At 42.5% G+C, this 13640-nt stretch overlaps 1 protein-coding gene across 2 annotated transcripts in view; it reads left to right on the top strand.

Moving 5' to 3' along the window:
- The window catches only part of LOC136013865 (complement C4-like), a 52698-nt gene extending 39803 nt beyond the window's left edge, over positions 1-12895 (top strand). For both annotated transcript variants that reach the window (XM_065678347.1, XM_065678346.1), the window contains 11 exons: positions 41-100; positions 555-648; positions 1435-1603; positions 3197-3284; positions 4058-4132; positions 4799-4907; positions 7510-7599; positions 8139-8231; positions 8993-9076; positions 11333-11465; positions 12637-12895. In XM_065678347.1, the coding sequence (XP_065534419.1) occupies positions 41-100; positions 555-648; positions 1435-1603; positions 3197-3284; positions 4058-4132; positions 4799-4907; positions 7510-7599; positions 8139-8231; positions 8993-9076; positions 11333-11465; positions 12637-12775 (1134 nt within the window). In that variant the 3' untranslated portion in view covers positions 12776-12895. The remainder of the gene's footprint in view (positions 1-40; positions 101-554; positions 649-1434; positions 1604-3196; positions 3285-4057; positions 4133-4798; positions 4908-7509; positions 7600-8138; positions 8232-8992; positions 9077-11332; positions 11466-12636) is intronic.
- Positions 12896-13640: the final 745 nt, after the last annotated feature.

Genomic DNA, 13640 nt, shown 5'->3' with positions numbered 1-13640 from the left:
ACTAAACCTTTTCTTTTTTTTCCTTTTTGCCTGTCTGCAGTTTGAACTTGGGAGAAAACTTGAAGTGTCTGTACATGGCAGAGGAAACGGAACAATGAGTGTAAGCTCTAAATCAGAATTTCGGAGTCCACCTGGACTTCTTTTAATCCCTTTCTGAAAACAGCGTAAGAAATTACTCGCCATGGCTTTATCCTGCCTGTTCCTACCTCCAAATTTCTAAAATTCAGGGCTTACAGACTGCCCATCAGGGCAAACAATTTTAACTGCTTTTAAGTCCACTAAATGTCAGTGCTGATAGAGGTGGCTGGAGTTTGAAAGACCCCCTTTGTGGTTGGGAATGGAGAGTTATCTCTAAGGTGCCACACTATTTGTGATTCGCACTTGGGACCTCTCCTGCTTATACCCATGACAGTCATCTGCAACTAGTATGTGACTCTGGGAGACTGGTGTTTCTCTTCGCACTCCCACCAAAATTTGCTGAAGTCCTGGATGAGTAAACCTCTTGTCATTTAAATAATATTTTTAGTGTTTTTCTGTTTATGTGTTCATCTTAGATATTAAAAGTGTACTGGTCATCTGAGCTGAAGAACAACACATGTAATGATTTGATTTTGACGGTGGAAATGGAAGGGAACATTAAGTACGCTGGTGAGTGAAAAGGGAAGTGGTTGGGTCTCAAAGGTGACACATATAGACAGCTGCTGATGATACTCAGTGGTTTTCCAAACTTGGAAAGTGCAAACAAATGCATGAAACAGGGAAAGAGAGAGGCCTCTGAACTTGACCTCAACATTGTTTCTTTCAGCTTATTAATATTTTTGAATAGTTCAATAATAGTCTGAGTGACTGTAGGTACAGCAAGTATCTAATAGGTACACAAGTACTATTAGTAACTCATCTTTGTTATTGGAAGACAATATTGGGAGATAATATTGGGAGACCACCTTTCATGGTGTTCCTTACAGCTATAAGATGAGAGCCCTGCTCAGTTCCTTGGATAATAAGGGACCCAACATGCCGTCCTAAACTTCTTTTGGGCAGATCTGTCGTAGGTCTTTTCATACGAGCAAGACTGTGTTTTCCATCCCTTGGAGTGTGTATTCATCATTCTCTCTGCTTACATCTCCTTTTTATTTTCTGTTTGAATAGCTAGCTTTTGGAGGCAGGGACTGCCTTTTACATATTTATGCATAGCCTAGACCCCATTATTAGCTAGATCTGTTGGTTATTCTCTACCCCTAAAATTTTAACTCTGAATTAATTAGAAATGCTGAGATGGTATACAGCAAACTTACAAAACCCATAGACATGGCATGGCTGCCCATTGGTATTTATCATTATACAAAAAGAAACCAAGTTACCAGGTCCTCAGAAGCCAAGTTACCAGGCCCTCATTCAAATTTGTGCATGGCTGACCATGTCTGTCACCTCCAGAAAATGCATACTACGATGAAAACAATGATTATGAGGACTCATTTGATGCAGAAGACAGCGCATTTGAGCCACAGTCTGAAATAGAGTGGTTTGATATCCACAGCAGAAGGAAAAGGGATGTGACCTTTCCCAGTAAATCAGAACTGTTACAATACAAAGTCTGTGTCAGGTAGGTCTGCAAGATCAGCTCTTTATTTTAAAATGCATTAATTTTTTTTGTAATTCTCCTTGGTTACCCTCATCACATCTGCAAGCTCAGCGTCCAACCTGATGATCTTCTGTGAGTACACACACATGGTGAGTGTGAAGAGTGTGAGCAGAAGAAAAGGTTTCCACACAGGGTATTAGGTTTACACAGTTTACACAGACCTCAAATGTCCATTGCAGGTTCTGCCCCACCAGACTCTGTGGAAACTCTAAAGCGCCTGGCTGGCTAATCATTAGAATTATTTTATTAAATGAAGTAGATATGACTGGAATACAGTAATAACACATTTACAGAGTTTTATGGCTTTCTGGAGAGATGCTGTTACTTCCTTCATGGGCACACTCTGGCCTCATAAAAAATGAAAAAATGTCTACTACTGTCTGAGAAACAAGGAAGGACAAGGGATATCCTGTTGTGGCAACCAAGAAGTAGGCAAGGACAGAGTTAGTGAGAAAGAAATCCTCCTGTGCAGAGTAACCCTGAAATATTTGGGTTTGCTCCCTTTCACAGTCTGGCAAGGGTCACAGAAGCACGAAGTGGTGGCTGTCCTGAGTTCCCCTTCTAGAGAGATGAAGAATGGCAGAAGCAGGTTTTGCTTCCCAGCAGAATTTAGCTTTTCCACTGAGTTTTGACGAAGCCTCAGAGACAGTGGGTTTTTGCCCCCTCTTCCAGACAGTGGCATTAACAATGAGGGGAGGACTGGAGTTACCCTAATTCCTCGATTTCACTCTCCCTAGTTAAATGCGTGTTCAGTGATTTCTGTGCTGGCTGAAACACCATTTTCCCCATTAATTGCTGTGTAACATTCATCAACTATCAGATCCACTGTTCTGCAGGACTTTGCTGAGTGCTAGGGTGAGGCTTAAACAATAATGTGAAGCTCTCTTTGTTGTAGTCAAGACACAGGAGAGAAACTGAAGGCACTGACTACATAAAGACCTCTGCAACATAGCATATCTGAGAAAAGGAGTACCAAAATAAGTTTCTGAAGTAAGGCGAAGTGTATGCAGAATATCTAACAACAATGCACCCTATGCGAATGTAGAACAACTTAATTTTCTGGCAATGATGCAACTACCTGATTTTTTAGAAGAAAAAATTAGAAAATATTGGAAATCTAATGTATTTACCTAATGGATAGTTACAGCATTGAAGATTGGATAAACTCAATTCCTGTCTCCACACTCTAGGTTATAGAGAACAAATACCATGTCAGTGCTGTTTGCCTTCCTTGTCTTCAACAGTGCTTTTATGGTGGGATGAACTGTCCTTTGAAGGTGATTGTTTCTGCCTATCAACTATAAAGAATGCCTAGATGACAAGCTCAGTCAAGACACCTGAGTTTTGGATGACTATTTGACAAGTTTAGATCACTAATTTTGCTTCATGACTTTTAATGAGGCAGCAACTAATTTTCAAATCAAAATTCACTTAGGAAAATTATACGGATTAAAATATTTTGTTTCACCATTAGCAAACCTGAAGAGCCAAACTCTTCAGAGCAAGCTGGCTGTTTAGTGTAGATGTTCTCTGGTAATGGTCTCCCTTATAAAGGTCCACAGGTTCCAATCCACCAAAGATGTCCCTGGTAGATCTCTCTCTACTGAGTGGCTTGGAGCCTGACACAAAGGATCTCGATCAGGTTAGAAACACACTTCTATGTTCAATCTTCTATGGCGTTTTCTATTAAAAAAATTGTCTTCTGAAATATTACCAATACTAGAATAAAGAAGGAAAAACAGATTTTTGGGTAGACATATTTTCATTAGAATCATAGAATAGCTAATGTTGGAAAGGACCTCAATATTATCAGGTTCCAACCCCTCTGCCATGGGCAGGGACACCTCACACTAAATTGTGTCACCCAAGGCTCTGTCCAACCTGGCCTTGAACACCGCCAGGGATGCAGCATTCACAACTTCCTTGGGCAACCCACTCAAGTGCCTCACCACTCATTATTCTTGGTCTAATAAATATTTGCTGAATATGTACAAGAAATTAAAAACTTTTGATGAACAGAGTTCAGCCTTCTCAGTCCCTTCTAATAGAAATTAAAGCAAGGCACCACAGGGCACCTAAATATATGCCCATCCTTAACACGTTTCTTCCCCTTTGACACTGTTGTCCTGTGACATGCCAGGACAGTTTGTCCTGTGCTTGCAGAGGAGAAAGCAAGCACCTCCTCTTGAGGTGGTTGCTGGGAGGGCACAGTGACAGGAGATGAGCTACAGCGCTCTGCAAAGGTGGCTGCATAGGTTTGGGTTCTGGAGCCTGCTCAGCTGGGGAAGGTTTGCCCAGCTTCATGCTCTCAGGGACTGTCTCCTTTGAACAAAGCAAACCAGAATATAAAGGGTAGTAGCAGAGTTGTTCCTGTTGTGCTAGGGTTTTGTTCTCATTTTATTTGTTTTCCTGCAGTTGGTGATGTCTTCAGACCAGTACATTCAGCACTATGAGTACAAGGAAGGAAAGGTTTTGCTATACTTTGGTGAGGTAAGCAAACCCAATGATTTTCCGATCTCTGCCATTTCAGGTAGCATATATAAATTTCTTTTTAAATCTAATCATTATTGGTTTTCACACTCCATTACCTTCCTTTGATTTTTGCGATATGTTATTATTGAACAGCTCAGCTGAAATATGGTGGAGAAGTGAAACATGCACCTTCATCCTCCACCTTCCTGTATTCCAGGAGATGTAGTCCATGTTTGAAATTTGGGCTTTGGCCAAAAAAGACAACTTCTCTCTACTCAGAAGAGATGCTTTTTGTCCAGGATTAAAATAGCGTTAACAGTATTGGATAGGTTGCGAACATATATTGCAACCACTACTCCTACGTAAGGCGGCTTTAGGCAAAAGCAGGAAAGTAAACCCCAAAGTAGTGATGATGTGAGCCTGAAACAAACAGTTCCAGGGAGAGAAGACTTGCACACATCTCACAAAACTACCTTTACCAGGCTTATCCCATCCACAAAGTCTCCCAATAAAATCATGGAAGGAAGTACCTTCTTCAAGTTGAGACTGCAGCTACCAGAATTAACTCACCTGTCCCGTCAAAAGGAAGCATTCAGCAGCTAGTACAGGCAGCAATGAATAAGGAACTGACTGGGCAGAAAGAGTTAATTTACTTGTCAGAACTATTGTTCTTTTTTCCTCCAGATTACAAGCGGACCAGACCCAGATTGTATATCATTTGGGGCAAAGCAAATCAATCCCATGGGCTTGGTTCAGCCAGCAAATGCCATCTTTTATGATTTTTACAACCCAGGTAAGGGCAGAGAAAAATCATACATAACTGATAGAAAAAGAGATCCTCAAGAACAAACTCCAGTCCATAGCAAGGTGGTTTCCATGTAGTGTGTGAAACCACATGAATTTGTTGAGTGTTAATATAACCTTCCTCAAATCCTGTCTCTTCTACTGCCATGGCTTAAGATCATCTAAATAGAGATCCTCTCACAAAAGGTCTTTATCTCAAATGAACTGAAAATACAAACTTTTACACTCACAGTATTTTTAATCAGGTTTCCTGAGTTCCTGTTTCTCATGGTGCTTTTAATTGTGTTCCATTCACATTTCTTTTGGGTTAGGCTGTCTTTCTATGCCTCAGATTGGCAACCCTAGAAGTTTGCCTTATGTATTGTGTTTACTGGGGAATTAGTTTCATCCCCTGCTCAAAAGTTAAATGTAAATCATCCCCATTTGGCAGAGTTATGTAAACAATATTTGAAAATCAGGCCAAATCTCTACTTTGACTGAAGCTGAGAGATCCATGACAGTTTACACTACATTTAAACCACTAACTCTTGGTGATCCTATCTCCTCTTCCTGAAACAGTGAACTCCTCACTGTAGCTTTATAGTCTATAAAGATGCTTCTTAAGATGGATGCTTTTCACAGGGAAAAAAAATACAAAAAATGGAAGAGTACAGCTTAAAAAAAAAAAAAAAAACCACCACCAACAAAAAAACCCAGAACCAACCAAACAACAACAACAGAAACCACAGGAGCAAAAACGCAGATCGCTGCCCAGCTGAAAGGCTAGGTGATCCCTGAACTCTAGGTGCCTAAGCTATAGGTCTTTGTGGACTACTGGTAGAATCATAGAATAGTTAGGGTTGGAAACGACCTCAAGATCATCTGGTTCCAAGCCCCCTGCCATGGGCAGGGACACCTCACACTAAACCATCCCACACAAGGCTTCATCCAACCTGGCCTTGAACACCACCAGGGATGGAGCACTCATAACCTCCCTGGGCAACTGATTCCAGTGTCTCACCACCCTAACAGGAAAGAATTTCCTCCTTATATCCAATCTAAACTTCCCCTGTTCAAGTTTTAATCCGGTACCCCTTGTCCTGTCACTACAGTCCCTGATGAAGAGTCCCTCCCCAGCATCCCTATAGGCCCCCTTCAGGTACTGGAAGGCTGCTATGAGGTCCCCACGCAGCCTTCTCTTCTCCAGGCTGAACAGCCCCAACTTCCTCAACCTATCTTCATACAGGAGGTGCTCCAGTCCCCTGATCATCCTTGTGGCCCTCCTCTGGACTTGTTCCAGCAGTTCCATGCCCTTTTTATGCTGAGGACACCAGAACTGCACACAATACTCCAGGTGAGGTCTCACAAGAGCAGAGTAGAGGGCAGGATCACCTCTTTCGAACCCCTGGTCATGCTCCTTTTGATGCAGCCCAGGATACGGTTGGCTTTCTGGGCTGCGAGCGCACACTGCTGGCTCATCGACCAGCACCCCCAAGTCCTTCTCTGCAGGGCCGCTCTGAATCTCTTTGCCCAACCTGTAGCTGTGTCTGGGATTGCTCCAATCCAGGTGTAGGACCTTGCACTTGTTGTGGTTGAACTTCATAAGGTTGGCATCTGCCCACCTCACAAGCGTGTCAAGGTCCCTCTGGATGGCATCCCTTCCCTCCAGCGTATCAACCGGACCACACAGCTTGGTGTCATCGGCAAACTTGCTGAAGGCGCACTCAATCCCACTGTCCGTGTCAGCAACGAAGATGTTAAACAAGACCGGTCCCAACACCGATCCCTGAGGGGCACCACTCGTTACCGGTCTCCAGCCGGACATCGAGCCATTGACCACAACTCTTTGTGTGCAGCCGTCCAGCCAGTTCTTTATCCACTGAGTGGTCCATCCATCAAATTGATATCTCTCCAATTTAGAGAGAAGGATGTTGTGTGGGACAGTGTCAAATGCTTTGCACAAGTCCAGGTAGATGACATCAACTGCTTTACCCTTGTCCATCAGTTCTGTAGCCCCATCATAGAAGGCCACCAAATTGGTCAGGCAGGATTTCCCCTTAGTGAAGCCATGCTGGCTGTCACCAAGCACCTTGTTGTTTTTCATGTGCCTTAGCATGCCGTCCAGGAGAATGTGCTCCAAGATTTTACCAGGCACAGAGGTGAGACTGACTGGTCTGTAATTCCCTGGGTCTTCCATTTTCCCCTTCTTGAAAATGGGGGTTATATTTCCCTTTTTCCAGTCATCGGGAACTTCACCTGACTGCCATGATTTTTCAAATATGATGGCCAGTGGCTTAACAACTTCATTCGCCAGCTCCTTCAGGACCCGCAGATGGATTTCATCAGGTCCCACGGACTTGTGCACGTTCAGATTTTGAAGATGGTCTCAAACCAGATCCTCTCCTACAGTGGGCCCAAGGTCTTCATTCTCACAGTCCCTGCGTCTACCTTCTAAGACCTGGGTGGTGCAGTCAGAGCCTTTGGGCATCTAACTCCTTAATGCCCTGATTTATCTGGACCAGGGAATAGCTGACCTGCAAATATAGCTTCTACTGCATAGGTTTTTCCAATGGAGCTCTCTGAGAAAAGCCATTTTTTTTTCTTCTCCATAGACAGAAAGTGCAGCGTGTTCTACAGTGCTCCTAAGAACAGTGCCATGCTTTCAAAGGTGTGCCACGTCAATGTTTGCCAGTGTGCAGAAGGTAAGGAATGGCTAAATAGACCACTCTAAGATAAGCTAGCTGTTTCTAAAGCTATGTTGTCAAAGCATCCTCTAGTATGTTTGGTATCAAACTGACAAGTTTTTGTTAAGATATCCAAGATTGACCTGATAGTTGAATACGTGTGTAAAAACCCATCAACACACCTCTAAGAAAGTTGTTCTGTCATTTTACTTTATTCTCTGTTATAATGTTGAGTGGATGAGTATGTGTACACTATATCTACCTAAATATCTATGTTTACTCAGACAGATGTATCATTTATTTATATAGATGGAAAAGATAAGGTTAGATATAAGGAAGAAATTCTTTGCTATGAGAACACTGAGCCAGTGGAACAGTTGCTCAGAAAAGCTGTGGCTGCCCCATCTCTGGCAATATTCAAGGCAAAGGTTGGACAGGGCCTTCAGCAACCTGAACTAGTGGAAGGTGTCTCTGCCCAAGGCAGTAGAGTTGGAACTGGATGATCCTAAAGTCATTTCCAACATTAACCATTCTATGATTTATTTTCTTCACTCTAGGTCCCTGCCCAAGACAAAAATCAACTTTCAGTAAAGCTGTAACACAAATGTCACGCTCTAGTTTTGTCTGCTACTACCCTATTGCAGATTATGGTAAGGCATGAAGGACATCTGTCAATTTAATTTAAACATTGTTCTTTTTAATAAAGATAAAATCCTAGTTTTATATGCCCCTCTCCCGAAATAAGTGAGGTTTCTGTATTTGGCCTAGAAGCTGAGTTGATGAAAAAAAGCTGTGTGCTATCACAGTCATCAAGGAGGTGAAAGGGAAAACTAAAAGCCGTGGAATGATGCAGTGGGATGCTAGGAGATTAGCAATATCATGCTACATGGTTTAGGAAAGACCTGTGGTGTGACCAACACCATCCCCTACATCCCTAATGTTGCAGGATGGAGATAAAGAGTAGACTTGGCATGGCATGCCACAGTTCAGTGACTCCTTCTGCACAGCCAGATGAATATTTTCTCTTTTGTTAATTTACATTTCTGGCCTTTTCTTTGGATGAGCTACTGAAGGAAAACTGGTTCATCAGCCTCAGTAATTTAGATGCTGACAGAGGACAGGAAAAAAAGTGAAAACCCAATCAATCATATAGGAGCTTCTTTAAAAAGAAAATATGCACGAAAGGAATACAAATCTCAAGGTTGATGATTTTCTGACTGATGACCTGACTTTCTAAAAGCATACTAGGTATTCAGGATTACTATCCTGTTGTCTTTCATAACCCCATGATTTGTGAATAGATGGTACACAGGGGTCTGTAGAAATATCTGGTAAACGCATACCTATTTTTCAGGTTTTGGGTGCAATTTCTTGTTTCCATTTGGCTTCACACAGTTGTTGTCTGTTGCAGTGTACAAGGTGGAACTCCTCAATAGTACGCAGAAGAATGTTTTTAATTACTATGAGGCCAAAATCCACAGAATCCTTAAAGCCAGTAAGTATCAAAAAGTTTGGCTGCTTTCGTTTACCTGTAGGAAAATTAGGTTGATTCAATGTTAGCCAGTACAAGCCATGCAGATCCCTTCTCTTGCTGTAGGAAGTAGGATCAGATATGCTTCTGTACTAGGCTTGCAAGAAGGACTGATTCCTTGCAAGGCTTGTTTGGTGCAGCTACCTCCCTGTTCCTTTCAGCTCAGGGGTAGGTTGCTTCAGCTCACATTGTGCAGCAATCTCAGAGCACAAGAGTTTCAGTCTTTTCAGATGAAACTAAACCAGAAGACACATTCCAGATGCATTTAGTCCATGACTCCAAACTGGAAGTAGTCTAAGATAAACCTTCTAAAAACATCTATAGTGTGGATATTAGGTCTTCTATATCAGCCAATTCACTTTATGGGCTGCTGTCATTGATTCACATTTTTTTCTATCGTAGAAATGTCCACTGACCTCTGTTTTGATACCAGATGAAGATCTGAAGTGCTTGTTACCCAATAAATTTTTAATCACTTGCAATCCCAGCAGAGCAGGCAGAGTTGTCCACAATGGCTTGCCTGAAGTCAGTGAACACAGGAAAACCTCTAGAACTTCAATTTAATAGATGCAGTAACAACAAAGAAGCCTCTTTATTTTTTTAGGTGCAGTGTAAAGCTTTGCACTGCTCTCAGACAATGTCCTTTAGCAAGCCTGCCATCCCAGTTGTCCCCATGTGAACTTTATCAGCAGCATCAGCGAACACTGATACTCCTCAAAGTAATTTCTGGAGAGTCTGTCATCTCAGACTTCAGCTGCTGTGCTATCACATGGTTGTCAGGTTTGAGTTTGGTAGCCAGAGATTGCCTTTAAAAAGCAGCTTCGAAGATTCTGAAACTTTCCCGGTCTGGGGCAGAATAATCAACCAACTCCCCTGATCTTTGCCTAGGGCACTGGCAGTTTCACCAAGTACTTTATGGCACACAATCTGGGATCTGTGCCCAGCGTTTGGTTCCTGTCTGAAAATGAGGTCCATACCTCATGAGTTCAGAGACAGCATCTGTTCCACAAGGGTCTTTCCATATGCAGGGAAATGATAATATACCTAATGATCAAAACAGTGGCTATCACAGATTAAAGTACCATGATGGAAAGTTTCATTAATCCCTCCAGGAAACCTTCAGGATCTAAAGGATTTAGAGCTCTGAGCCCCAGTGCATTTGAACTCTGAACTCACAGGCAAGCACTGGAAACATTTTGTTTCTTAGCTGAGAGAAACATACTTTGATTGTGAAGCTAAAGGAAAGAGATAACTTTTCCCATTCCTACCTCCTCTTGATTTTATCCCTTAAAATCCCCTTTGATTTGTGCTGTATGATGCAGCTTATGAGCATCAAGAGGCTTTCAACAGGCTTGGGAAAAGCTGGGAAGAGACATGAAGCCATGAGGCATGAAGAAAAAGCAAGGCATTTCATCCAAATAAGTTCATGACTAACTAGAGTTATCATTTGTTCTTTTTCTGTACCTGTTTTCAGTGAGGTTGGTCTGTGTTGCCGTCACCAAGGGTATATGAAAATTAGTAGGGCAAATTCTCATTGTCTGGACCCCTGGCATTATTTCAGTACCAATCCTTGCAAATGAAAGGTTGGTTCAGAAGACAGATGGAAACACTTACTTGTGTAAGACAAAGACAATTTTGCAGATGTGCACTCCTCAGACTACTTTGATTATTAACAGAATTAGTGGGCAGTGCAGTGCCTGGATGAATAACCTTCTGGGCCAGAATCCAGACCAGGATCTTCTAAGTTATTTTATGTAAAGTTCAGGTCAGATGCACTAAGAAGAGTGAGTTTTTAATAGTGTCTGCTGCACTGTTGAGCCTCAAGATGTTTGAGTTTAGTTTGCTAGCTTTTAAGACCATTATGAGCCTAAGGAATGTGAAATATAAGAGCATGTTTCCCTTGCCTTTTTCTTTAATCTCTGAAATTTAAACAAACTCCATAGGGCCTGAAAGTTCTTTATAGCAAAACAGCTCCTTCAGTAACTAGTGAGGAGGTTCAGACAGCCAGCTAAGACAGAAATGGCTTACTTTTTCTCAGATAATGTTAAGGAAAGTATATCCTACCATAGCATGGCCATTTATTCCCATGCCAAGCCACAGCTCACAAGAGAAATATTACCTTGGCTTAGCAGTGCAGTAAATGATCACAAGGGGTTGTGTCCTATGGGCTACGATTCTATATTAGAAAAGGTGATGATGTTTTCTCTTATTGTGCCACAGCTAGTGATGAAAGCATCCAAGTGGGTGTCCACCGACAGTTCCTAACACGCTCTGCATGCAACTTAAACATGGTCGCTGGCAAACGGTACCTCATCATGGGGAAAGATGGGCAAACGGTTGATTTCAACAACAAGTGAGTGCAATGATTTCCGAGCAGCAGCTATCATGGACCCTGAATCCAGAGGATACTCAGCCTCTTAAAATACCCCCAGAAAGTAAAAGGAAGACCAAGTTTTTTAGGGACCAATTCTGCTGGCTTTAGTACTATGCAAAGAGGAAAAAGGGTAGCTGTGGGGAACAGCTGAGACACCCAAACCTATCAGCTTATGGATCTGTGCAGAGCCTCATTCCCACATTTCTCAGAATCAAAATCTGTCTCTGAGTCCACTGGGTTAAAAACTCACAGCTAGAAAAGTAGGATGGGAAATTCTCCATAGTTCCACCTACTGCAGATGCCTTATACAACTCCTATGTTTGCAGAAGAGATGGGTAGGACCATCACTAAGAGCAACTCTCAGGTTCTGTTATATCATCCATACAAATAGCATATTCTTCTCATTTCTCATTGTCACACTTTGATGAGAAAAGACAATTGATTTGAGGAGGAACTTAGCCTGACACTATCAAATGTTCTGTGAGGAAGACATCTTAAATATTTCATTTTCTTGTGTGGAAATGGAGAAAAAGTAGTGCCTCTGAAAATTTCTAGGAGGGAGACCTTCTCAGTCAAATTATGACTGCCACTTCCTAAAACCTTAAAAAGTCCCTCTCCCCATCTCTGTACAACAGCAGTGAGTGCTTAAGTCAGGGATCTGCTTCAACAGAAGCCTGCTAAAAATTGAAGTCCCCCGAAGACTTGTAGCTTCCAAAATCTTCTCCAACCCAGTCACAAAATGCCAGAAACTGCATGGCTTATCACCACAGAAAATTAGGAAACATCTTGGAATAGTCTGTTGAAACTAAACCCCCCTTCACTGTGTTTCACTGGTGTGCACTGGGGCTTTTTGTGCTACTCCAAAAAACTAATAGAAACTTAGCCCAAGCTTGCCTGGTATCACCTAAAACACACATAGTTTTTTCGGTTAGTTAGGCCCAGTGTGGCACTGACACTTCACTAACTTTATTCAAAGCACAGTTAACCTGCTGGTGAAACTTGGTTTCAGATGAGTTTCTTGGCTGGTATAACTCCTCCTGCCCCCAGAGATGCCTAAGTGGAGGGATACAGCATCATGGGGTTTACGCTTTCCCATTGCTCCACGTCCGTAGTCATGACTCACCTCTTTGCCTGTCCCACTTGCATTCAGGATGCAGTATCTCCTTGATTCACAAACCTGGGTAGAGAAAATTCCAGAAGACAAAGAGTGCCGCACCACCCTGCACCGGCAAGCCTGTGCTGACCTGCATGACTTCATGGACAAGTCTGAAAACCTGTGCTCCTTCTGAACCATTGCTCTGCTTCCTACATCCTGTCTGTGTGACTGTGATGTGGCTCCTTCCAGAATTTTTCTTGCTGATTCTGTTTTGCTGATTGGGATATTTCTTGTAGACATAGGCTGGGGCGGGGTGGGGGGGGGATTGGTGTGGGGAGTGTAATAAAAAAAGATTGCAGTTCCTCTAATACTGTTTGTGGGTTTTGTCCTTGATACTGGTGAAGAGAGAGCAGGAATTTTTGTCTCCCTGATCCCTTATACAACAGCGCAACCATCCTGCAGGGGATCAAACAAAAAATCATTGTGCTTGCAGAGCTTATTAATTCCTACAGTCATTGTTACTGGACAGAAAAAGAGTCCAAGAAATTTGCATGGGTCAGAAGGAAGACTGGGCATTCATGGACTTACCAAGTACAGCCTCTGTTACACTGCTACTGAAAGAGGTACTAACACTCATGCTTCAGCACATCAGTTAATTTCTCATTTTAGTTGAGTCCTCAGGTAAAGGAATGAACAACCCCACTTATACCACAGCAGAATTCCCATACACACATCTGAAGCTGGAACTGGAACTAGCCCAGCATTAGGGATGAGCAACTGGATTGGATATGTCCTGTGCCTGAGCCAGCAGTCCTGCATGGGCTTGTTAGTGTTGGTAGCTCACTGAGGGCACAGAACTGCTTTTTAATTGCACTGTGTACTCATGTCTTTCAAGCTTTTCTTTTTTCAGAGTTTAATTAATTTGCACTACTTAAAAAACACCCGACTCAATCTGTGGTTGTCTTTTTCTAAAGTACTGCTGCTACTGCGGCCGTGCAAAGAGCTGTGTAGTGGAGATGCAGTATTTGCTAGGGAAAGGTGAGGGTTTTGCTGCCACA

This window comes from Lathamus discolor, chromosome 4 (genome assembly GCF_037157495.1).
Source record: "Lathamus discolor isolate bLatDis1 chromosome 4, bLatDis1.hap1, whole genome shotgun sequence".
Lineage (NCBI taxonomy): Eukaryota > Metazoa > Chordata > Aves > Psittaciformes > Psittacidae > Lathamus > Lathamus discolor.
Note: the sequence above shows the minus strand (reverse complement) of the source record. Positions and strands in the feature narration are given on the sequence as shown.